This window comes from Natator depressus, chromosome 2 (genome assembly GCF_965152275.1).
Source record: "Natator depressus isolate rNatDep1 chromosome 2, rNatDep2.hap1, whole genome shotgun sequence".
NCBI lineage: Eukaryota > Metazoa > Chordata > Testudines > Cheloniidae > Natator > Natator depressus.
In genome coordinates, this window is record NC_134235.1 from 110,967,741 (window position 1) to 110,991,852 (window position 24,112).

Here is a 24,112-nt window from a genome sequence, read left to right on the forward strand (position 1 = left end):
TTGCAAAGGACAGCCTCTGGCTTCAGTTTCTCTGTGAATGATGGGAAATGGCAGCAATTTGAAAGACAGTGATACTTTTTAGAATTCTTTGAAAATTAATTAGCCAGCACTGCTGAAAAAGAAACTTTCAATTATGAAGAAAAATGGCCAAAAAACCCCACAAAACAGTACAAAAACAAAAGTTCTTCAAATGTAGCCCATGCAGGACATTTCAATGAGTTAGCAATAAGGAAAGCTTAAAGACAATGTTATCCTGTTACTAAGATAATAAGGCATGCACAGACACAAATGTTTGGCGTCTAGTGCTAAATTTTTACAAGACCCATTTTAAAATTAATCTCAACTGAAACATATTCATAGATTTACTTGTAAGGTTTCATAAAAATTATTCCACGAAGTGTTACAATTTTGGGAAGGCTAAGTTCTGTCTTTCACACAACAAAGATGACGACTAAAATGTAAAGTTCAACTCAAATTTAAGTGTAGATCTGCAAATGGTGCTTCCACAATATTCACCCTCTCTCTCTGCCATATATACACAGACACACACACTCATTCTATGCATATTTATATATAATTACATATCCAATATGCATATGTATGTTTTCTATTTTTTAGGAAAGAACAATCGCTTTCATACTACCTTCTATTGACTGGAAAAAGTCTGATCAAACTGAAATGCCTTTTTTGGCCCCATACTGCAAGCACTCCACTCCAGCATAAGATCACTATAAGGAGAGGATAGCTGATGAAAAGTTCATGCTCTGGGAACTTAAAAATCTCCAGAACATAGGGAATTATAATGACCAGGGGAAAGCAGAAATTGTTAACCCAGAAAAGCCATGTGTGCCCTGGGTGAAAACGCGACCTCACTGAAGTCAACAGCAACGTTCCAGTGGACTTAATAGAGCCATGACAAAACCTCCTGGCATTCCATAAACTCTTCCAGCACTACAACACCCACCTATCTATGGAAACTCTTGTTGCTACTTCTACTCCCCAATGGCAAGTGATTCTGTAGACCTGCCAAATTTCACCCAAAGGTGTTACTTCAGATTTCTTCTGGGATCCCACAGTGCAGACAAAAGCAGGAATGGACTGCAGTGGGAAGTAGTCATCCGTATAGCAATATAAGCAGGTGACAGGATGCACACCAGCAGCACGAAGCTCTCTATACACAGAGAGCAGAGTGAGGGAGGAAGTAACTGCTCTTGACTAAGCAGTCCAATGAAACAAATGGAAGGAGTAACACACACATGGGGGGGAGAGGGAAGGACTCAGGCACTAGACTGGATCTCAAAGATATCAGACTTTAGTTCGTATGTCTGCCACAGATTCCCAGTGTGACCAAAGGCAAGTGGCAATCTCTCTGTGCCTGACCTCCCAAACTGTAAAACAGAGATAATATTTCCATACCTCACAGGGTTGTTGTAAGGATAAAGTCATTAATGTTTCTGAGGAGCTCACTTGGTATACTGATGGAGCCATATAAATCCACACACATCAGCAATTTACTGCCATCAGCCTACAGGGAAGAAACTTTTGAATTCACTCCTTAATTACTCTTAATATTTTTACAGTGCACACAAAGTTGAAGGCTGTTCACATTTCTGCTATCTGATCATGTGCTACTATCACGCAGCCCTTATGGCGTACTAGCTCCTAACTGAGGCTATGTCTGCACCTTAAACTCTAATCGGCACAGCTGCAGCTGCGCCACTGTAGTGTTTCAGTGTAGACACTCGCTACAACAATAGTTCTCCCTCACTGTGGTTAATCCCACCCCTGAGACATGTAGCTATACTGATGTAAGTTTTCAGTGTAAACCAGCCCATAGAGAAATTTCTTAGATGTTAAAGTACATATGTAGCCCAAGAATTTCAAAGCTGACTACTGATTTGAGGTGCCCAACTTCAGACACATTAAAGGGGCCTGGTTTTCAGTGACTGGTTGCGCAGAACCTTATGAAAATTGGGGCCTTTTAAAGTTGAGTTACCTAAAATCACAGAGGTCTGCATTGAAAACCTTGACCTCAGAATATATCTTTGTTTTCTTTAGAAAGAATGTACAAACTATTCTAGTAAGCACAATTTATATCAGGCTACTTGGAAATTAGTCCTCTTCTAATTGTGTAGAATGTTATTTCAAAATTAAATATCTTAAAAATATAGGCCAGGATTTTCAAGAGCACTCAACTTTTGTCTAATTCTGCTCCCAAAGAAACCAATGGTAAAACTCCCATTAACTACAATGGGCGCTGAATTAAGCCAATGCTAAATTCTTTTTAAAATCCCACCCATTAATTCTGGGTAAATTTTCTACCAAAGCCTTCTTTTAAAAAAGGGTTCTGTGATAAGAAAGCTTATTATCTGATACAAAGTTCTTGTGCATGCCCTATGTGAGGACATTTATTATTGTTTAATGTTTATTTTACACCACCACCCAGAAGGTACAATCAAGATTAAGCCTCACTGTTTTATGAACCATAGAGACGTACAAGACGATGTGGTCCCTGTCCCAAAGACCTTAGAACAGTGGTGGACAACCTCTTCCCAGAGCTCCCATTGGCCAGGAATGGTGAACCGCAGGAACTGGGAGCTGCAGGAGGACCGTGCCGTGCCTGCAGACGGTCAATGTCAGCAAAATGTCTTGCGGCCCATAATCAGATTACCCTGATGGGCCGCAAGTTGCCCACCACTGCCTTAGACTGTAAAAGATCAGAACAGCATGCTGGGATAAGATTTTTTTTTTTAAAGAAATTATTATTATTATTATTATTATTTAGCATTTATTTTATTTTTCTATTACATGATAGTGTGCCGCAATCCGCTCATTCTAGATCTGAAACACTCCATAGTGCCTGATTTGGGAGACCCCCCAAAAGGGGCCCCAAGATTACCTTAATTTGGCATGACCCCCCACCTGGCTATTGCAATTTTTTTCTTGGCGAGTAGAACAGTCCATTAGAAGAGCAGACTACCCCACAAACAGCCACAAGCTTCCTTCCCCCTGTTGCTCAGACATTATAAGCTCTCCATAAGTAGGAATTAAAGCAAATTTTACAAAGTATAAAAAAGCTTTTGGATCATTCTGGATCAAACTTGCTATATGAATATATGCTATTATGATATTATATTAAGGGAGAGATTTTCAACAGCATAATTAGGCACCTAATGCCCTTTGTGCCTTTGGAAAATCTCCTCCTAAACAAATTGTCGCTGTCCTTTCATAATCCTCCTCAGCAACTACTTAGGAGACAAGCTAGGAATGGATGAACCAACACAGATATTTCTTCCACTGTTCTAAAGAAGAATACTAGGTTTAGTGAGGCCAAGTTCTGTCATGCAGCTTCTCCAGTGCCTTCGAGCAGTATTGGGATTTATATTCAAATCACAGTATGCAGAGTACAAAGGAGCCAACAATCCCCATTTGATTAAGGCTGTCATTTATTCTGGTATAATTACATTGACAGTTGCAAAGGTCTCCTATTTTTAAACTTTTCACAAACATTTAATTCACTTCTCATGATGACAAGTGTTCAGTACACATGCCAACATGATACAGAAATAAGTAAATACTGTTTATATGTAAAGAAATATAAACATCTCAAAAAACAAATCTACAAAGAAACACAGAAATGTAGGGCTGGAAGGGACTTCAAGAAGTCATCTAGTCCAACCCCATGTGCTAAGCCAGGACCAAGTATACTTAGACTATCCCTGACAGGGGTTTGGCAAACCTGTAACTATGCTGGAGATTCCACAACCTCTCTTGGAAGCCTATTCCAGTGCTAACTATGCCTTGAGTTAAAAGAAAAGGAGTACTTGTGGCACCTTAGAGACTAACCAATTTATTTGAGCATTTTGCGAATACAGACTAACATGGCTGCTACTCTGAAACATGCCTTGAGTTAGAAACTTTTACCCCCATCTTCCATGCTGCAGATGAAGCTGATTACTTCTTGTTTCACCTTCAGCAGACATGGAAAACAATTTATCATGATCCTCCTTATAACAACCTGTAATATATTTGATGACTTATCAGGTCTAACCTCAGGCTTAAAAAAAAAAAAAAAAAAAAAAGAGAGAGACTAAACACGCCCAGTTTTGTTTTTGTTTTTTTAAAAACCTTTCCTCATAGGTCAAGTTTTCTAATCCTTATATCATTGTTGCTCTCCTCTAGACTTTCTCCAGTTTGTCCATATCTTTCTTGAAGTGTGGGGCCCAGAACTGGACACAATATTTCAGCTGAAGCCTCATCAGTGCTGAATGAAACAGAACAATTTCCTCCCATGTCTTACATGTGTCATTCCTCTTAATACCCCCAGAATTATATCAGCCTTTTTTTCAACTGTATCACATTGTTGGCTCATTTGTGAGCCACTACACCCTCCAGATCCCTCTACCTTCTAGCAGTTATTCCCCATTTTGTAGCTGTGCATTTGATTTTCTTCTTCCTAAGCACAGTTCCTTTGCAACCGTCTTTACTGAATTCCATCTGGTTGATTTCAGACCAATTCTCCAATTTATCAAGGTAGTTTTTAATTCTAATCCTTTCCTCCACAGTGCTTGCAACCCCTTCCAGATTGGTGCTATCTGCAAATTTCATAAGTATACTCTCCACTCCACTATCCAAGTCATCAATGAAAATATTGAATTATACCAGACCCAGACCTGACCCCTGCAGAACCCTACCTAACATATCCTCCCTGTTTGACATCGAGCCATTGATAACTACTTTTTCAGTATGGTCTTTCAACCAATTATGTACCCACCTCATAGTAATTTAATCTTAATCACAAAAACCAAATCTAAAATGGCATCCCCTCTTGTTGGTTCAGCAACTATTTGATGAAGGAACCCATCAGCTCTCACATCTCAGAAAATCTGAGCCCTATTATTATTACTAGCACTTGTCCTCCAGTCTATATCTGGGAAGCTAAAGTCTCCCATGATCATGCAGTTCCCATTAGTATTTACTTCATTAAAAACATTAAAGAGGTCTCTACCCATATCCAAATCGGATCCCGGTGGCCTATAGCACACCCCAAGCACTATCCCAGGGGAGGCTCTAGTAGCTTTCCTCCCCAATGTGATTTTTGCCCAGACAGACTGACTGTCTTATCCATTGCATCGCTTATTTCTTTACAGTCTACCTCATCATCGATATACAATGCTACTCCACACCTTTACCTTTATTTCTGTCTTTCCTAAACAGCACATACCCTTCAATACCTGTACTCCAGTCGTGACTACTATTCCACCACGTTTCTGTTATCCCTATAATATCTGGTTTCACTTCCTGCACCAGTAGCTCTAGTTCCTCCATTTTGTTAACTAGGCTCCTCACATTGGTATACAAACATCTTAATTTTTGCCGTTTGGCCTCAGTCACTTCTTCACCCGATTAGGCACAGACATTCTACCGCCAGTATCACCTATTAGACTGGTATCCACACTGCCCTTCCTCCTCATGTCCATTCTCCTACCCACAGCTGTATCCTTTCCGACTTCATTTTCTTCCCTCTCAATGTTAAAATCTGGCGTGGAGATTACCTGGACATCTCCCAAACATCTCCCCCAAATTCTTAGTTTAAAGCTCTCTTAATCAGTTGTGCAAGCCTCCATCCTAGAAGTCTATTTCCCTCCCTACTCAGATGGAGTCCATCCCAAGAGAAGTCCTCTGTCCATGAATGCCTCCCAGTGGCCATACATCCCAAAGCCCTCCTTATAGCACCACTGCCTGAGCCATCTATTGAGCATCATAATCTTGTCACACCTTTGTTACCCTTCTCTAGGAAGAGGCAGAATCCCACTGAAGAGCACCTGAGCCTCCATTTCCTTAAGCGTCTTCCCCAGTCTGGCATAGTCTCCCTTCATACGTTCCAGCGAGAATTTATCGGTATAATTTGTTCCCACATGAAGGACGATCAGTGGATTCTTTCCTGTTCCCTTTAGGATCCTCTTCAACCTCAGGTCCACATCCCTTATCTTAGCACCCGGTAGACAGCACACCCTTCTGTTCTCTGGATCAGCTCTGGTTATAGGCCTGTTTACTCTTCTCAGTAAGGAGTCCCCAGTCATGTAGACCTTCCTCCACTTTCTGAAATGTGTTGTTCCTAATATATTCCAAGAACTTGTTGGATACTGTTTTTTAGTATATTACTTTTCCAACACATGTCTGGGTAGTTAAAAGCTCCCATTACTACAAGGTCTTGTGTTTTGGATACTTCTGTTACTTGTTCTAGAAATTCCTTATACACATCCTCAGCCTGATCTATAGTAGACCCTTATGATGACATCACCTCTGTTTTTTTCCTCTTTTATCTCTACCCAGTTGAAAGTCTCTGGTATGCCTCTCACCTCATTCTAGGCCTCAGAACACATGTATAATGCAACACATCCTCCCTTTTCCCCCCTTGCCTGTCCTCCATACCAATATTCCAGTCATGAGATTTATACAGAGATGCCAATTAAGCCATAATTTAGCTTATATAATAATACTTCTAATTCTTCCTGTTTATTTGCCACACTCCTTGCAGTTATGTATAGATATCTAAGATGTGGAAGAGATTCCTCCACTATTTTCCCTCTTGTTGATCCTATGACTCTATTGTAATTTTCCATTTCCTCCCCATCATCTAACCCCCGCTAAGGTCATCATTTTTTATGTTTACCTGTGGGCTTTTGTCACCTGCCCCCTTTGAACCTAGTTTAAAGCCTTCCTCACAAGGTTGGCGAGTCAGTGCACAAAGATGCTTTTCTGCTTCTTGGTCAGGTGGACCTCATCTCTTCCCAGCAGTCCTCGTTTCTGGAACAGCAACCCATGTCAATGAAGCCGAAACCAAGCCTTTCCGTCAACACCATCTGTGTGGCCAAGCATTCATCTGCAGGATGTGTGAGCGCCTGCCTGGCCCTTTACCCTCAAAGGGCAGAATGGACGAGAATATAACCCGTGCCCCCAACTCCTTCACTCTCGCTGCCAAGGTCCTGTAATCACTGCTGCTCTGCTCAGGGCCATACCTGGCAGTATCTTAGAACCCATGTGCATGGGTAGTGGTCAGACGGATGGATGAGCCTCGGAAACCTGTGATATCTTTGGTGTGGGCTCCAGTCAGGCAGCACACCTCCTGGGACACTAGGTCAGGTCAGCAGATGCATGCCTCCATCCCACTCAGAAGGAAGTCCCCGACCGCCACTATGCTATGTCTCCTCCTCGTGGTGGTGGTGGCTGGGAGCCTCTCAGCCGTGGAGGCTGTACAGCATATAAGTTCTTGGCTGTAATGGATGGGGATCCTGGGTGGAGGATGAAACATGGTGCCCTATCAAAGGAGGTGGCAAGCAACCTGTCTCCTCACCGTAGAACAGCTGGTTTTCCTTCCTCCCCTGGTGCTGCGTTAGTATTTTCTAGTCAGCTGGCATCCTCCATCCTAGCTGTCTATGTGCATCCTATTGATGAAGTCCTCATGCTACTGGATGCTATGCAGATAAGCCGTTCTCCTTCACCTGCTTCTTGAGGGACTTCACCAAGACTCCTCTCACACTGGGTGGCTCTGCTTGCCTGGCTTTCTTTGGCAGGCACCTGCAGGCCACATCCCCAGCTAGTCAAGACCAGGATCTGAGTAGAAACCTCCAGAGCCAGGATACCTGTCTGGCCAGCACCTCCACATGTGTAGGCAGTGGAAGAACTAGCAGTGCTGTTGGTGACATGCCGTTTTCTTCCTGTTGCCAGGAGCAGCGAGTTATATGCCCCCTGGTGCCCAGGCTCCAGGAATATTAAGAGCCCAAGGGCCCGGCTCCACCAAATTTTTGGAGCCAGGTCTTTCTCCCAGCCCTGCCTGCCACCCCCACGTGCCTCCCCCAGAGCGTGCCCCAGCCACCGCCAGGCCCTGGAGCATCCCTGCTTCAAGCGGGCAGCTGCCCTGCCGCTCCACGCTGCGCTCCCTCACTGCCGCTGCGGCCACTGCTGCCTACAACACAAGATCAGCACTGGCGGCAGACTGAGGCGGCTGCTGCACCTGCAGAGGAAGGAAGTGCATGCATGATCGGCAGCCCTCCCCTCCACTGGCACCCACCAGGAGGTGATACCGAGGGGGCTTCTGGGAGACGGAGTCTGGACCTCACCTGAGCAGCTGCTGGGGCTTGGGTTAGCGTTTGACCATGTGATCTGCCCCCCCCCCCCGCAGCCACCACTCCTGCCCCACGCTGGGCAAAGGGCAGCCCCATCCCCCGTGAGGCTACAGTGAGGGGCAGCAGGCTGCAGCAAGGGAGGAGGCCACATGTGATGGCACCCACCCACCACAGGGGAGGCGAGGGGGCTTCCTGGACCTGAGAGGGGCCCAGCCCACAGGAACACGTGCAGTGATGGTGCCGGGTGAGTGTGCTGCCCGATGGGGAAAGGGGGGAAAAAAAAGAAGGCTGGGGGGGGCACTGTGGAGTCCTCCTCTCTGGCCCCAGCCCCGGGGCAGCCTGCCTGCACCCCAAACTCCTCATCCCTGGCCTCGCCGCACCCCAGAGCCCGCATCCACAGCCAGAGCCCTCATCCCCCACACAACCCCATATTGTGCAGTATAGGAAAACTGTTAAACGCTTACTGTTTCCAGTACTGTTTTACATTATTTAAAAAATATATATATCAGCTTACAAGGCAGGTGGGGGGAAGAGGGCAGGACTTGGACCCATTCTGGGCACCACCAAAAATTATACAAACCTGCCACCCCTGCCCCTTGCAAGGTTCTTCCTTGTACCTGCAAGTCAAGGGGGAAAACAAAAACAACCCCACCTTCCTGCCTTGCTTCGCTGGCAAACCTAACTGGCTAAGTCCCTTAGTCTCCTAACTTCCTTCATCTGACCAGCTGCATAATCACATCACATTATATTGATCAGAAACATGCAAATCCAATGAGCTATTAAAGACTTCAGAATCAAATCAGAAGATGGGTCATGTGTCACTTCCTTTACAGAGGAAGTATTTACTGAAATCCTACACAGTCAAAGCTTGCTGCCAAAAGAACAGCAATTAATTCTCCACTTTCAGCTGCATATGCCCAGTCCAGCCAAAAATAACTTTAAAGTCAAGGATCATCCATCTTCATTTGTTTTATACTTTGCCAAGGTAACTGTCATTAACTTATCAAGTCTCAGGCTGAAACATTTAACAAAAAAAAATGGGGTTATTGGTATGCATGGATACGTCTTTAAATAAAGAAATGTTATGGTTGCTGAATAACACTGCCTCTTAAAAACAAGACGAATATAAAAAGTATCAACATGTAAAATATTCCCATCTGCTAAAAGGCAGTTGCCTATTTTCACCAAAAAATCACACGCGCGCACATAGGCATAGGAAAACCCACGTACAAAAAATAATAAAAAGCATTATGGTGTTTTGTATGGCACTGCACCACAAGCAGTAAATTAATCTGTATTCAACCAAGAAGGAACATGAGCAAGCAACGTCATAATGTCTAAAATGGCATTAAATTCCTTCAATAAACATGGTCTCTTATCTTCACATAAGATAAAATCATATGAAGAAAATGCTAGTTCAGAAATAATCTTTAAAAACCAGCATGCCTGGCATACCAAACAAACATTCCAACAGCCTATCTAATCTAATCAGACGCTCTAGCAAGCTTTTAAAACAGAACTATTACAATTCATCGTACTTTCAGTTACTATTATAGTTGTCTATAAATTAACTCCATTACTGTACCATGGCATTCAATCATTATCAAAAAACGGTTTCTCATCTCTTTACCACACTCCTTAGATGAACTATTGCATAACACTACTGCAATAAATCTGACGTTCCACTGTGCTGTTAATTTACTTATATTTTGATGAAGCTATTTTACACCATTTTTCAAATGCAGCATACTCTAGCCTCTAACATCTTTAGAAAATAGACACACAAAAAGCAGAAACGAGAAAATAATAATTAAAGCAAAAAATGCTTTTTCAGATGTTTTCATATAATAAATATCCAGCTTGCACAAAAAATGCTGTGGTAGGTTGTCTTAATGGAACTTGGAAATAAAGATTTTACCTTGATCTTAAAACGGAATGTTAAAACCCATGTCACTTTTAAAAAAGTCAGGCTTTCCCTATTTATACAAAAGACATGTATATATTTTGACATTCCATTAGTCTACTTTTCTCTTCTTCACCCTACAAGTTTTACAAAGGCAGAATTCCTTTATTCGTGTGTACCACAATTTTTTTTTTTTTTTGCAAGCAACAGCCTGGCAACTAATAACAATTTTAGAGCAATTCTAATATAATGAAATGCTGTTATTGGCTGTTTATATAACAGTGAATTAACCCCCACTGGTATATTTCAAGAATTCATACCCATGGTGCATAAAATGTGACTCATAAGAGTTCGCTATTATAAGAGAAAAAGCTGCCTAGATTCAAGAGACTGCCTCTCAAACTAAATATGCTTAGCCTGCAGTTTCTGTCATGGAAGAAATTACTCAATTAACTTCAGACAACAAAAACAACAGGGTTATAACTAATGTACAGTAAATGCTCTGTGGGTGTAATGCAAGCTCATTTCCCAGTAATATACTCCCTTACATTCTAACTCATTTCTCACCTAGCTTTTGCAAAAACAACTTAAGTATGTTACATTTACTTAGATTTTTCTCTGATCATCATATTACCAGAAAAATAAGTTGCAAAATATTAGTAACCTGGTTAGGGCCCTCTCTCTCTCTTTGAAGTATATTCCCAAAGAAAATATTTTCAGAGTGAAATATTTCTCCCACCTACTTCTAGACAGTAAATCACCTTTTTCAAAGTTAAAATCAAGTCCCATTATCTATGAAGTTTCTGCCCACAGTGATGATTTTCCTTGGCAGCAGCAAAGGAAGAGACTACAATGACAGTAATCAATAAATGATCATCTGTTTCTAGGAATTAAAAGCAGGGAAATACAAATACTCAAAAGCTTTAAAAGACCAGATTAATAACAGTCTCTCTCACTCTGATGCCCAGTGAGTATTGGGGTAAAACATCAATTATTAAAAATAACTAAAAGAAAACTTACCTAAGCAGACATATATACCTGCTTCCCGTCATTCCTTCCACTCACGTTAAAATATCCATCAATGACTTGTTTTTTCGCCTAGACTGCTAGATAATTTGCCTGTAGCACTGAGCTAATGTTTGCTAACATAAGTCAGTTACAAATTTATTGCCGGTTACATGTTATCCTACAGCATAACATTTTTAGGATATATATTTGTCAGCACCATAACACAGCTTTTGCTGTATGATTAAATAAGAAAATAAAAGGAAATTAACAATCAAATCTGCAGATTAAAGTTAAAACAAATACAATTCTGCTACATGACAGCCAGACCCTTAGCAGATGTTATCACCATGTATAAATATGTATAAATCCCCTTTTCATTAAAGCCTGCCAAATAGCGTAAACCAACCTTGTAGAAGGTGCTGTCACATCTTAAAAACACAGCCAACATGCAAATAAACATAATCCTCTTTACTCTCAAAGCTAATTCACATGCACCACTTTATTTTTATTTTAATATTATGCCTATAAGAAGTATTTTAATAGTCACGTTACCAGACAGATGACAGGTCATCCCCCTTTATCTGTGCCACAGCACACCTGAATTACCCTGCCACATCACATTACATTCAGAGTGCAGTTCTAAAACAATCTCTCAAAGGCTATGGGATCCTAGGAATCCTCCCCCGCTATCTCTCCATGGCAACAGTAGCTACAGTAAAGACAGTCTACCTCTTACGCAAGCGAAAAAAGAGTATGAAACACGGCCAAAAGGCCACAAATGTCAGCAGTCAAAACATCACTCTCTCCCCTCCCCATTTAGTTTCTGCCTTAAAGAAATAGTAGTCTATATTTCTTTTCCCTTACATTTCAAATATCTCAAGTCACCTTTTGCTGGATGAGAAACAGCTTAAAGCAGACTTGGAAATTAGAGCTGCAACCCAAGTACATACGGATAATACACCAATATTTTCAACGACAGATTTCCCCCCTATATTTTCATGTAACAAGCACTTCAGCAGAATATTCTTTATCCTTGCAGAGATATTCTTGTAGACAAAAGAATTTTACATCTACTTTAGGATTGTGGATACTGATTATTTTACGATACTGCCACCAATCACCTTCTGAATGTTAAAATTTAACCCACAAATATATAATCTAAACTGTGAAAAAACTTTGTTTTTAATACCAAAGCAATTTACCAGGATATTTACATTTTTTCCCAGTAAGTCATTGCTGCATCTGAATTGACTTTAACTTTCTGAACCTAATAAAATGATAAATTAGACCCTCAAAAGGCAAAAATTAAAGATGAAAACAAGATATGGACATTGGCACTGAAATGTGACCCAAGTAGGTGGACCCCAGAGCCCATATGGAGAACCACTGAAGCTCAGCCTGTGCTGATCAGATTGCAGCATCAAGTCCATAGAAAGCAAGCTAAAAATATGTAGGAAAAAAAAAAATCTTTAAACCTGGTACCTTTCAACAAAACAAGACAAAAAGACTTATAAGAAGTTATCACAAAGGACTATTAAACATATATAAATAGCAGTCAAACTTCTTAAGCCCCCATTCAGGAAAGTGCTGAAGTATGTGCTTAAATCCATCCCTATTCAGGGCAGCACTTAAACATGTGCTTAAGTTTAATCTTATTCTTAAATTCCCTTGAAGGATGTAAATATGTACTAAGTGCTGCTCTAAATAGGTATGCTCTTCTTTATCAGAGCCTTATAGCACAGATATACTGGCCTGATTTTTCCATATGTGCTATGAAGCAACAAAACAATATATCATTTTATTTTATTTCATATCACATAATTCTTCTTTCAAATTAAACCACCAGAACCCAAACAGACTATAGAAAATGAAGTGTCATTTTAGACTTACAAGCTTTTTCCTTAAAAAACATTTATTTTCCTTTATATTTTTAGACCAACAGACTATAGACTGCAATGTGTCCCCATGAAAGAGCCTCTTTTATGCGGGGAAAAAAAAGTTAGCACATGAAAATAGGAGAGCTCTAACACTCTAGAAATGTCTGGAATTCCCCTCAACATCTTGTTCATGAGCCAAGACAGGGTTACATATAGCAGGTCATATGCTACATCCACTAGTTCCTTTTTGACGTAAAGCTCTACAATATTCTAGTCTATGAATATATTTCAGCTAACATGGATTGTAGGTGTTTGCCAGATGAAGTAAGGTCACCATTACCTCTAATGTCACAGGACTCCCTTTATAGCATAAATGACAACTACCCAAAAACAAAAACTAAACACACAAAGCAACCACACATCCACTTTCTGACACATAGGTAAAGATGACACCAAGCACTGATATAACAAGCTATGAACTTTAAAGACCACTACGGATCAGTAGCATTTAGGCCTTAAAGTTCAGCACCATGACATTATGATTATGGGTACAATATAAATAACCAAACAGTCTGGTATTTCAGTTTCTCTTCCACAGTGGATGGGTGTTCCTTGGCGCTCACAGTGGTTTGTGTTCTTAAAATTAGAAGGATCTTCCACCCTCAGAAAGAGGCTTTCTTAAACAGAGAAGCCACCCACAATTTTGGCTGTTCCAAAGATCCTTTCCCTTGATATCATGTAGGGATATTATTCCCAATCAGCAATCTGTTAAAGTATGTTAAGATGTTTCTTCTCTCTTCCTACAAATAAAAAGAGCGAGGAAAACCACCTTTGTCAAGATTAACTCTTTTTTTGTATGCCAATCAGAGTTTTGGTTGAACACTACAATGGATGCTTTAGAAGTGGGATGCTTTTATTTAATTTTTCTGTTCCTTTTATTATGTTGTTCTGAGGCAGCTAAAAGCAAAGTTCCTGGAATAAGAGGCATGGGGGGGGGGGGGGGGGGAGCAAGTCTCCTACTGCAGGACTTGACACAGTTAAGTATCCTGGTAGAAGATGACACTAAAACCTGGTTGCTCCAAGCTCTTCTTGGTCAACCTTTCATTAATAGACAAACACTTTTATGTTTTGCCCCCGAGATGTCAAAGAGTTTGGATGCCTTTTCCTGGCTTGCTGCAACTCACACAACCAAGACCTGAACTTAATGCATCATCATCTCATGGAAATTATAAAGATGAAGAAACAAAGAATTGACCAAGAAGTCATCTAGTGGTAGGAATATCTAACATCTATTCCTCCTCCTTCTGCCCTGATTCAGAGACATCCTCTTCTAAATGGACAATGGAACCTCCAGGAAATAGTGGCCTCTCAGTTACTTCTTTAGGGTGCTTTGGTGCTGGACAATGTGGTTGCTCAGTGATCTTACCCTCAGAAAGATTCCTGAGGAAGTGGAGACAGACTACCAGCCCCAAGGGTCACAACAGTTGCACTGGTCATAAGGGCTCTGACTTTGCACGCTTGGTTCCCCAAATGGGAAAGGAAATCCAAGAGGTGGGGAATTGACCTCTTTCCATGGAAAGAGTTAGGGGAACCACAACCAGGGAACAGTCGCAGGTACCTTCATCACCCACCACAGGGAGAAGGTACTCCAGGAACTTCCTCCTTGCAGGGGTGAATTCTAATAAGCCCCTAGCTAATAGCAGGAGCAATAAAGCAGAGTAGGGGGCAGATCAGACACGTCAGCCCCTCTGCATCATCCTTGCACCGAGAACCAGAAAGAAACAGCTCCAGACCCCCCCAAATCATGAGATTATATCAGCGCCTCAGTTATGTAAAATAAAAGTAAGTTTCTTTCAATGGAGAGGTGTCTGCCTGAGTTTGCACACAGCCAGAAACAACAGCTCTAAAGGTGGGCGGGGACTGAATGAAATGACCCATTCATCTCTACTGGACATTAACTTCAAGACTCAGTATTCTGGGGTGCTCTGCTAACACCACCCCAGCAGAGAACTCTGTGGCAAGATGTGAGGTGATGTCAGCAGAACCTTTTTCCTCGCAATGGACTGTGTTCATCATCACTAAGCCCAGATAATGGGCAGAAAGGAGAGGAGAGAACATGAAGGAGGCTGGCATTAGGGGATATAAAGGGGATACAGGATGCTATTATTCTTCACTCAAAGTGTGGATTTCCGAGGTTACAACAAATGAACAGGCAAAGGTTTTTTTCAACAAGGATGAGGAAGGGCTAAATACAAATAAATCAGCACCTTTGCCCATTTGTTGGTATGTTTTATCTGCTTCTTCTAGCCCTCATGTGTTTTGTATTTATCATTCAATTTAACTCAGCACCTCTCTTAATCTGAACTACTGAGGTGATACACAGTGAGACCAGGACTCTCTCAGACAACCGGGATCCAAAGTTTTTCACAGGACAAAGTCAACACCTTGAATTGCATTTGTAAGCAGACAGGAAGCCTATGAAGTTTCTGGAAAACTGGTGTTCCAGGTAGGTAGCTGTGTTCTGAATCAGCTATAACTTTCAGAGGATCATCAAGATCCCAGGAAAGCTAACACACCATGCCATTTAGAGCTGAAGAAAACAAGACATACTTGTCATCCACCTGCTGATCATGCTTCAGCCTGAATAGTCTCGCTAATGCTCCCATTGGCCTTCAATACATAAACAGCCGTAGGAATAATGGTGTAGAGCCACATATCAGAACTCTCTTGGGAAGACAAGATGTTTATCCCCGAACACCCTCTGAGATTTCAGAAGCAATAATGCCTTTTTTCAGGGCCACACCAGCCACCCCATCTAGGATCTACTCAGGGCCAGCTGTGTCAAAGACAGCTGACTCCAGCTTCTTGGCTAAATTCCAAACTCCTCTTGCAGGTTCATTTGGATAGGATTTACTTCATTTTCTGCTCTAAGCTGTTGTACAGTGTAGCTCTGGGTAGTTACCAGCTGCCTTACTCCACCGCAGAGGTAAATGCAGTTCAACTGTGGGAGGGAAACAGAGGAGATGAAATACAATTTAAGATACTTAAGATGAAAGGCACTATATCAAGGTCCTCTAAGTATTTATGCTTAAATAGCTGTGTTTAAAATAGAGTTCACACTAAACCAGATTCTAACACAGTTTAAAGAGCTATTGTGGATGGATTGAAGTAGTTTTGCAACTGTTTTTAATACATGGTTGAGGAAAAAAAAAAATATAGTCCTAACATGGTTTTGTCCCTTTAAACTATGCTGTAACCAGATTTAACAAAAGCTATGTTTGAATCATATTTAAACAGAACAGGAGGACTTGTGGCACCTTAGAGACTAACCAATTTATTTGAGCATAAGCTTTCGTGAGCTACAGCTCACTTCATCGGATGCAACAAGTACTCCTTTTCTTTTTGCGAATACAGACTAACACGGCTGCTTCTCTGAAACCTATATTTAAACAGAGTGCCCCAGCAAATTTAAACCATATGTAAATTCAAGATAGCTTTATTAAAAGACCTAATGAAGAAGAAACATGCTTTCAACATCTGTTGCAGCGATAGAGAAGTTAGCAACAGGAATAGCAAACACTATTTTCTTTTTTGAGATGCAGTCAACCCACTGAAGCAAAATATTAGTAAAAGTAGAACATCTTTAAGAGGAAGGAGGCTTACACTGGCTTGTACCATCCAGAATGAAGATGACTAAAATTCCCAGGTGGTGACTATTTCGGAACCTCGTCTGCTTGCTTATCACCATCTGCTAGCTCTGTCTTGGGAAGAAACGTAATCTCTTCCTCAAACCTATTACGCATCTTAGAGAAAAATTAGCATTTTTACAAAATGCCAAGTTTAGGTTAAAAATCTCACATTTTCTAAAAAATATCAAATTCCAAAGAATATTTAAAGCGCATTGTCACACAGCGGCTGGCCATGGTAAATAAAGTAGGTCCAGCTCACCGGTGCCTGGACAGGTGTTCCCGTTTGGCCAATTAAAATGCAGGGCAGCAGACAGGGGGCTATCAAGGGCCCAGTGAGTCAGAGAAGACTGGTTCAATCAGGAAGGGCAGGTGAGAGGTGCCAGAGACCGGGAGATTGGAGGAGTCTCAGAAGAAAGCAGAAAATGGTTCCTGGGAGAAGTCTGAGGGCAAAAGATCAGCAAGAGGGAAATGCTAGTTGGTGTCCCCAAGCCAGAGAGCCAAGGCCAGAGGGATGGAGAAGAGTGAGGGCAAGAGGAGCAGCAGTGCGAGCTGCCTGCTCGTTCTAAGCAAGAGAACCACATCCAAGAGCCAAAAGCCTGAAGACAGGGGAGCAGCAGCAGGTCTTACCTGCTGACATCTCCAGAGTGAGAGAGCCAGACCCAGAGGAATCCTTAAGAGGGCCGGGGGAGTGAAGGATACTCTCCTGGCAGGATGCTTCGCAGCTGAGAGGCTATAGGGGTTCCTGCTGGGAAGACTGGGGTTGCACTCCAGTTGGAAGGGCTGGGATGGCTGTCCTGGTACAAGCACATGAGAGCACTGAGAGAGTCCAGGCATGGTTTAAGGTGACAATTTGTGACACATGGGGCATCAAGAGATGAGATAACTTGAGTATTGATGACTGCTTACACTAGGGTGAGAAACAGACTACATCTGTGGGGCCTTTATTATGGACTGTTTTGAATTATGTTTTAGTAACAAACCATGTTGATGGACTAGAAGATAAGCCTTGCATGAAGTTATTGGGTTACCTGAGAGGGAAAATTAGGCAGGCACACTTGTCCTGCTGTGGCCTGCTGCAAGAGGGCACTCCAAGTGGGACTGCCCTATGACATACTTCAAATGTTATGCACATTAAGGTAAGAATGATCAGTTGTATGACTCAACAAGGATATCCTTGAGGTGGATACCCTGTCTCTGTCTAGGCTACCCTACAATATATTCTGCAGAGGTTCTACAAGACAAAGTAAAAAAGTGTTTGGTATGCAACTTACGGTTACTTCATGAAAAAAACTGGTTTCGGTAAATGCAATAAAAAATCTTAGAAATGCTCATGTCACAGAAATGCCTTACAAAATGATATTAAGTCACATTAGTGTAATGGATGCATTAGCTTGACAGTTATGTCAATGTTTTAACTTAAAATATACATGGAAAAAACAATTTCATACTTATCCATTTCTGTACAAATTGTTCTCCTGTACAGCAAAGTGAGTATCAACTCCAATATTTATGCCTAGAGAATTTACTATTGACTTGAACAATTAAGTAACCAGGGACAAAGACCCTTCTGATACTCAACCAAAGTGCATCAAAATGTTGCTCCCTTATAATGTAAGTAATACTGACAAATTCAGGTTAGCTGTACAATCTGATAAACAAGTAAAGAGTCACACTCAATTTTCCCCCCTGGTTTTTAACACAATACATATAAAATAGTCATAACAGTATAAAATGAATAGCATCTTTTAAAAGTCTGATCCTACAAACAGGCTTACTGTGTAAAAAAACATTTAAAAAAATCTGTTCAAAAGGGTTTTTGGAGAGGGCTGAGGATATGATTCCCAGGATGACAAAAGGGTGGAAAGGTGCTTTTATTGTAAGTGGCAGACTAGCAGAGTTCCTTCTTGAATAACTATTTTAATGCTGTGGTTTTGAGGTAGTATTAATTATGTGTTAGGGCACCTAGACTATTGTACAGGCATTTTTTTTAAATTATTTAAACAGAAATAAATAAAACACAAACTGTAGGTACTCAGCACTTCGGAAAACAATGCCATTATTAACTTTAACACTCAAACAATACATTAACAGCAAATAATGCATTCAACATTGTGCAGCTCTTTGGAGACAAAGCATCTAGAAAACTCTAACACTGCTCCTTCCTTCACAGGGAAGGATAATATCTGCCCAGATGCTCAGAACAGTACACGTGTTTATGATAAGCACCTCCTAGCACATAGGAGCTGGGAACCATGCTGTCAATGCAATTGTCTCTATTTCTAGAAAAATTAACAAAAAAAAAATCCTAAATGACGTAAGTGGAAAAAATGTTAATTTAAAAACATTTCTATTTTGAGTTTGAGACAAGGATTTTCAGAGTAGAACACCAAAGGAGAAAAATAGCCCGAAGAGTCTGATCTGTTTCTCCACAGTCTTTGGCCTATCACCTAGAAGCTGATTCAAACTCTGCAAACTAATAAACTATGTATTTGATTAATGCTCTGGCTTACAGGAAATATACTTTGCCCATCTCCATGGCAGCAGTCAACTGAGGAGTAAGCAAATTGTCACCTACACCTTTTCGCACAATAGCTTGTCAACTCTGGCAGGGGACCAACCAAAGGGAGTCTTTCCTCTTGTCATCTCTAACATGAATAGCTCTGTGTATCTCTGAAAATAGCACAAAACATTCATAAACAGCATCAGGCCTGTTAGAAACGGCTCAATGTCCATAACCTGTCTGAAATAATAGAAGGTGAATTCCTGCTGCTTTCTCTAATTACTCTGTTTCTATCCATTTTCCAGCAACTCAACAGTACAAAGTTGCTAATATACCTCCAGGGGATGTTCACCCACAGTACAATTTATTCCCCCACCCAAAAAAAAAGAGTCACATCATGAATAAGAAAAGCTGTTTGAACATCACCCCAGCATTATAAAACATATATTTTAGCCACCTAGCTTTATAAAAGAGCCCTAATAAATGTTACTGTGAATAAAACCAGCTGAACAAATAGTTTTTGGAATTACTGGAAAAAATTATAGTGGTGAAATTTTACAGGCATTTAGCCAGCAGTGAGGACCAACAGTTTTTTTTTTCTTGTCCAATCTGGAAAATAAGTTATTTTAAATGAGTAGGGATTTCCGCCCCCTCTCCACCCCTTTTAAAGGAAACATTTACTGTGCGTGTGTGGCAAGTTTTAAATAGCATAAATGTCATAAGAGTTCTTTAGTATTCAGTCTCCATACTCAAAGAACTTTGGTGAAGCATAGTGTAGAAAGACTAAATGTTAGTACAAGTGATTGCACATTCTCCGGGGAACAATATGGGTTTCCTTAGGGAGTGGCTTAAGTACACCAAAACAGGAAGAGAAGTTCACCAATACTGGCCATCATTACAGATCTTGGCCTCATATGCTGATGGGATAGAGCACAAAGTGGATAATGGGGACATAGCATGTAATTTATCTAAAAGAAGGTTATGGCTCCAAGCAGGCCGATGGCCATTCAAACAAAAGTAAGCAAGAGTGTGCAGTTTATGGCGCTTATAAGCATCATCACTTAGACTTGATCAAGACAGAGACTGGATGGAAAAACAAATAAAAATGGGGATCTAGTCACCTTTTTCTCTAGGCATTTTTTTTAAATAATGAGATTTCCTGCGGTTTAGAAGATTTTAAGACATTTCTAAAGAAATTTTATTCACACACACAAAAATTTGAATTTAAAAGTAACTTCACAATGTGTTTTTCCCAAACACAAACATTAAAACATATGCAAACGTGCCTAAATGTCAGCACTGATCATGTAAAAAAACCCAAAAAAAACCCACATAAACCAGCAAGTTATCTCCCCCTTTATGTGCAAGAATATTGTTTTTTCTGTACCCATCTTATATCCACAGCCAGGTCATGTCCGCAACATCTAAATCAAACACCAACGTATGTTTCGCTGAAATCCTGGCATAAGATTTCATAAACACTCTTTTTTTTTAATTTGCCAATTTCCTCAAGTTTTTGCTCTTTCAATTCAATGCAATATTTTCCTTGTTTCTTAGTCTCTCTATGATGAATTTTCTTCATCCATTCCTCCATCTCAATCTTCCCATTCTTATGCCACCTCCAATTTCCATATGCCATGAGCCATCCTTTCCAGTCTCCCATGATGTGATGTTACCCTGTTCTTCCAAACCCTTTCAAGCACAGGCTTCCTCTGGGCCCTGGGGTTGCTCAACCCCCCTCGCCCCATGCCCTGCTCCCACCCCACATATTTCCACCCCGGTCCACCCGCACTCCACCTCTTCCCACCCAGTTCCACCCCCTCCCCCGAGCACGCCCTATCCCCACTCCTCCCCTCCCACCCAGCACCTCCTGCACTCCATGGAACAGCTGATTGTGGCAGGCAGGAAGCATTGGGAGGGAGGTGGGGAGCGGGGTGCCAATGGGTGCTAAGCACCCACTAATTTTTTTAACACCCACAGAGTCGGCACCTATGCTTTCTAGCAGCTAGTCCAATGGGGCACTAGAAAGGAGTAGGGCTTATGTTCCCCAGCCACGCTGTTTAGAGATGTAAGGGACAGAGATCCGTTAAGCACGCCCACAGCTTGCGACCCTGGAGTTGGTACCAGCTACAATCTGGCCATGAGTCAAAGGGATAGTTAGTGCAACATATAGCTGATTGTTGTCAGCTGGCTACCTGTTAGGGGAGACTAAGTTGCTTGATTTGGTAAGAAGTTTGGGGGCTCAGGCATGTGAGTAAGACAAGAATCAACAGGAAGCTGATGGGAGGAGGAGTCTGCCCATAGCAGGGGGAAGAAATTTGGTACATCTGTGTCCTGTTTAGTTTGGACTTTCCTATGGATTCACCAATGTATGACACATGACTAAGGTTAAGACTTTGACACCGAAATGTTTATTAAAATTCACGGGCAGGACGTGGGCAATGAACAATAAATCACAGAAGCCCCAGCCCCACTGCTGTGGGGGGCGGACTGCCCTAGCTCGAGTCGGAAGTCATGGAGGTCTGTTAGAGTCGTGACCTCCGTGACAAAACTGTATCCTTACACATGATGTTTGCTGAGCATCTTTACTCTGCATGTATGTTACATCACTTTCCCCTTAGTCTGTCTTGTTTATTTGGATTGTAAGCTCTTTGAGGCAGACATTGTTTTGTTCGTTTGTACAGTGCCTAGAACAATGAGACCTTGTTCTCAATTGATCTCTAAGTGCTACCATAATACACATAAATGGTCACACCTGCTGTGACACTGTCAGTCAGCAGGGTCTTCAGAGTTAGAATTGGGCTTTTAAGTTGAATGCCAGAGAGGAAAGGAACCTAACAGAGCTATTTTCTTCCTCCACAGATGGGGCTAAACTTCTCTTTTTAACTCCATTAAGAAGGAGATTTTGCTGGCAGGGCAGACTCCCTTTCTTCTCCCAATATCCATGGAAGGAACGGAGAGCTGGCAGTGTGGATCCTGTAGGGAAGAGGAAAGCAAAAGCAAAAATTGCCACCTCTTCTTTCCTACTGCTCCTAATGGAGAAAAGAAGCTGAGGATGGGGAAGAAGAGGCTTTTTTAATCACACTTTCCCTCAGAGGGGGAATCAGATCTTTTATTGCTGTTAATTACCTGTATTATGGTAACAACTAGAAGTCCCAATCAGGATCAAAGCCCGAGTGAACAGAGACTAAGAAACAGTCCCTGGAGATCCCACAATCTAAGAAAGACAAGATGCAACAAGTGACTGTAACACTGAAGTAGTACACAGAAGGAAGGGCAATGGAAACAGGAATAGGAACATGCGTCCACCAGGGTCCAGTAAATTATTTCGCTATTAGAAGTCCTCACTGGCCAATCCATCTTGCCATTATCAGTTGGCACTTTCCCAAAGGTATTATGAATAAAGGGGTCTGGCACAAAGATGCAAAGGAGGACAGAGTAATGGCTTCATCGTCTAAATCAGGATTGTGTTCCAAGCATGAGGGTCTGGAAGGAAGATAGAAGTATGAAGGTGCTTGGGGGAGCAGAGTAATGGGCAATAGAAACTAGCACTGAGGTGACCCATGCTCCTACATGCAGGACAGTTGGGAGTCCTCAGACAGTTGTCAGCTCATTTTGCTAATCCTACTTCAGATTTCCCTGTGTGGCAAACCCTCATTTCACCAACCAGTGAAAAGCGAGAGCAGTCCTCAGATGCTTTTAGCAGGGGAGGAGAAAACTGGGTTCTCCAGCATAAAGTGGCTGGAGTGAGGGCAAAGATCTCATCCACAATATACACACACACTTGGGTACATACATAGTACATACACAGCTTTTATAAGCAGTCTAGAAAATGCAAGTGTCTTCAGAGTTAAGGCTCTTTTGGAACAGAATGTAGTCATAACAGAACACCACTGTAACCATATTATTGGTCTACTAATTATTAATGCTAAGATTTTGTCACGGTTATTTTTAGTAAAAGTCACAGATTGTGAATTTTTGTTTATTGCCCATGACCTATCTGTGACTTTACTAAAATTAACCGGGCAGGGCTAAGTAGGGGAGAGGAATGGAGTCTTATGGGGGAGAGGGAAGAACTGACAGGCTGAGCCCCTCACCATGGTGGGCGGACACAGCCACGCCTCCATCACCCGCAGCGCAAGAAGTCACAGCAGTCCAGTAAAGTCACGGAGTCCGTGACTGCTGTGACCAAATCATAGCCTTACTTATTATTGCCTAAGGCTATGTCTACAATACAAAAATTTGCAGATCCTGAGTGTGTTTTCAAAAGGTCATGCCCTATCCATATCCACCTGCGTAGTTATGTTACCTGCAATGGTTTTTGAAACTGATCTTCAAAACTGCATATGACAAATTTTTTGTAGCATAGACAGGGCCTAGGTATGCCTTAACTGAATTTACATCCTTTCACTGTTTCAGTCAGCCCATATCACTATAACAACATTGGTCTTTGCAAACATATAATCCTGAGCAGGAGGAAAAATAAATGAACCTTTGATCTGTGGTCATACCATTATTTATATACGGTTACAGTAATCCTCATTTTTCAAAATACCCCAAACCTTATACAAACAAGGGCTGTAAAATATAACAGACACACTTGACAGGGTACAGGATTTGCACTGGCTCACCACATAAGATGTCATGCTTTACTCATTTGGAAAGTACCTAAGCACTACATCTAAACTCATTTTGAAAGGAGAGGCCAGTTCCTCCTGGTTTGTACAAAAACTATTTATCAGAAAACCACGCACTCTCAGAAATCTCCCAGAGCAGTAACTAACAACTATATTCAGAGGGAAAAAAAACAATTATATGCATGTGCACACAAAAAGGATATTACATAATGTGCACAGTATGAAATCTTAACCTAAATTTTGACACAAGTATAGCTGCTTGACAGTAGTTGCTTCATCAGACTGTGGCAGCCTGTGCCACAGAGACAATGTAAGTGAGGTGGTTGTTAAGTGCAGGGTTCACTAACTTGCAAAAAGCTAATGGCCCAC

At 41.5% G+C, this 24,112-nt stretch overlaps 1 protein-coding gene across 5 annotated transcripts in view; it reads right to left on the bottom strand.

The window, feature by feature from the left end:
- Positions 1–24,112, bottom strand: part of HIVEP1 (HIVEP zinc finger 1) — a 181,496-nt gene that overhangs the window by 112,246 nt on the left and 45,138 nt on the right. The window contains exon 1 of one of the 5 annotated variants that reach the window (XM_074944880.1): positions 11,593–11,685. The exons of the other annotated variants lie outside the window; for them this stretch is intronic. Coding sequence (XP_074800981.1) covers positions 11,593–11,611 — 19 coding nt within the window. The 5' untranslated portion in view covers positions 11,612–11,685. Of the gene's footprint in view, positions 1–11,592; positions 11,686–24,112 lie in introns of those variants that run through there. 5 annotated transcript variants of the gene reach the window in all.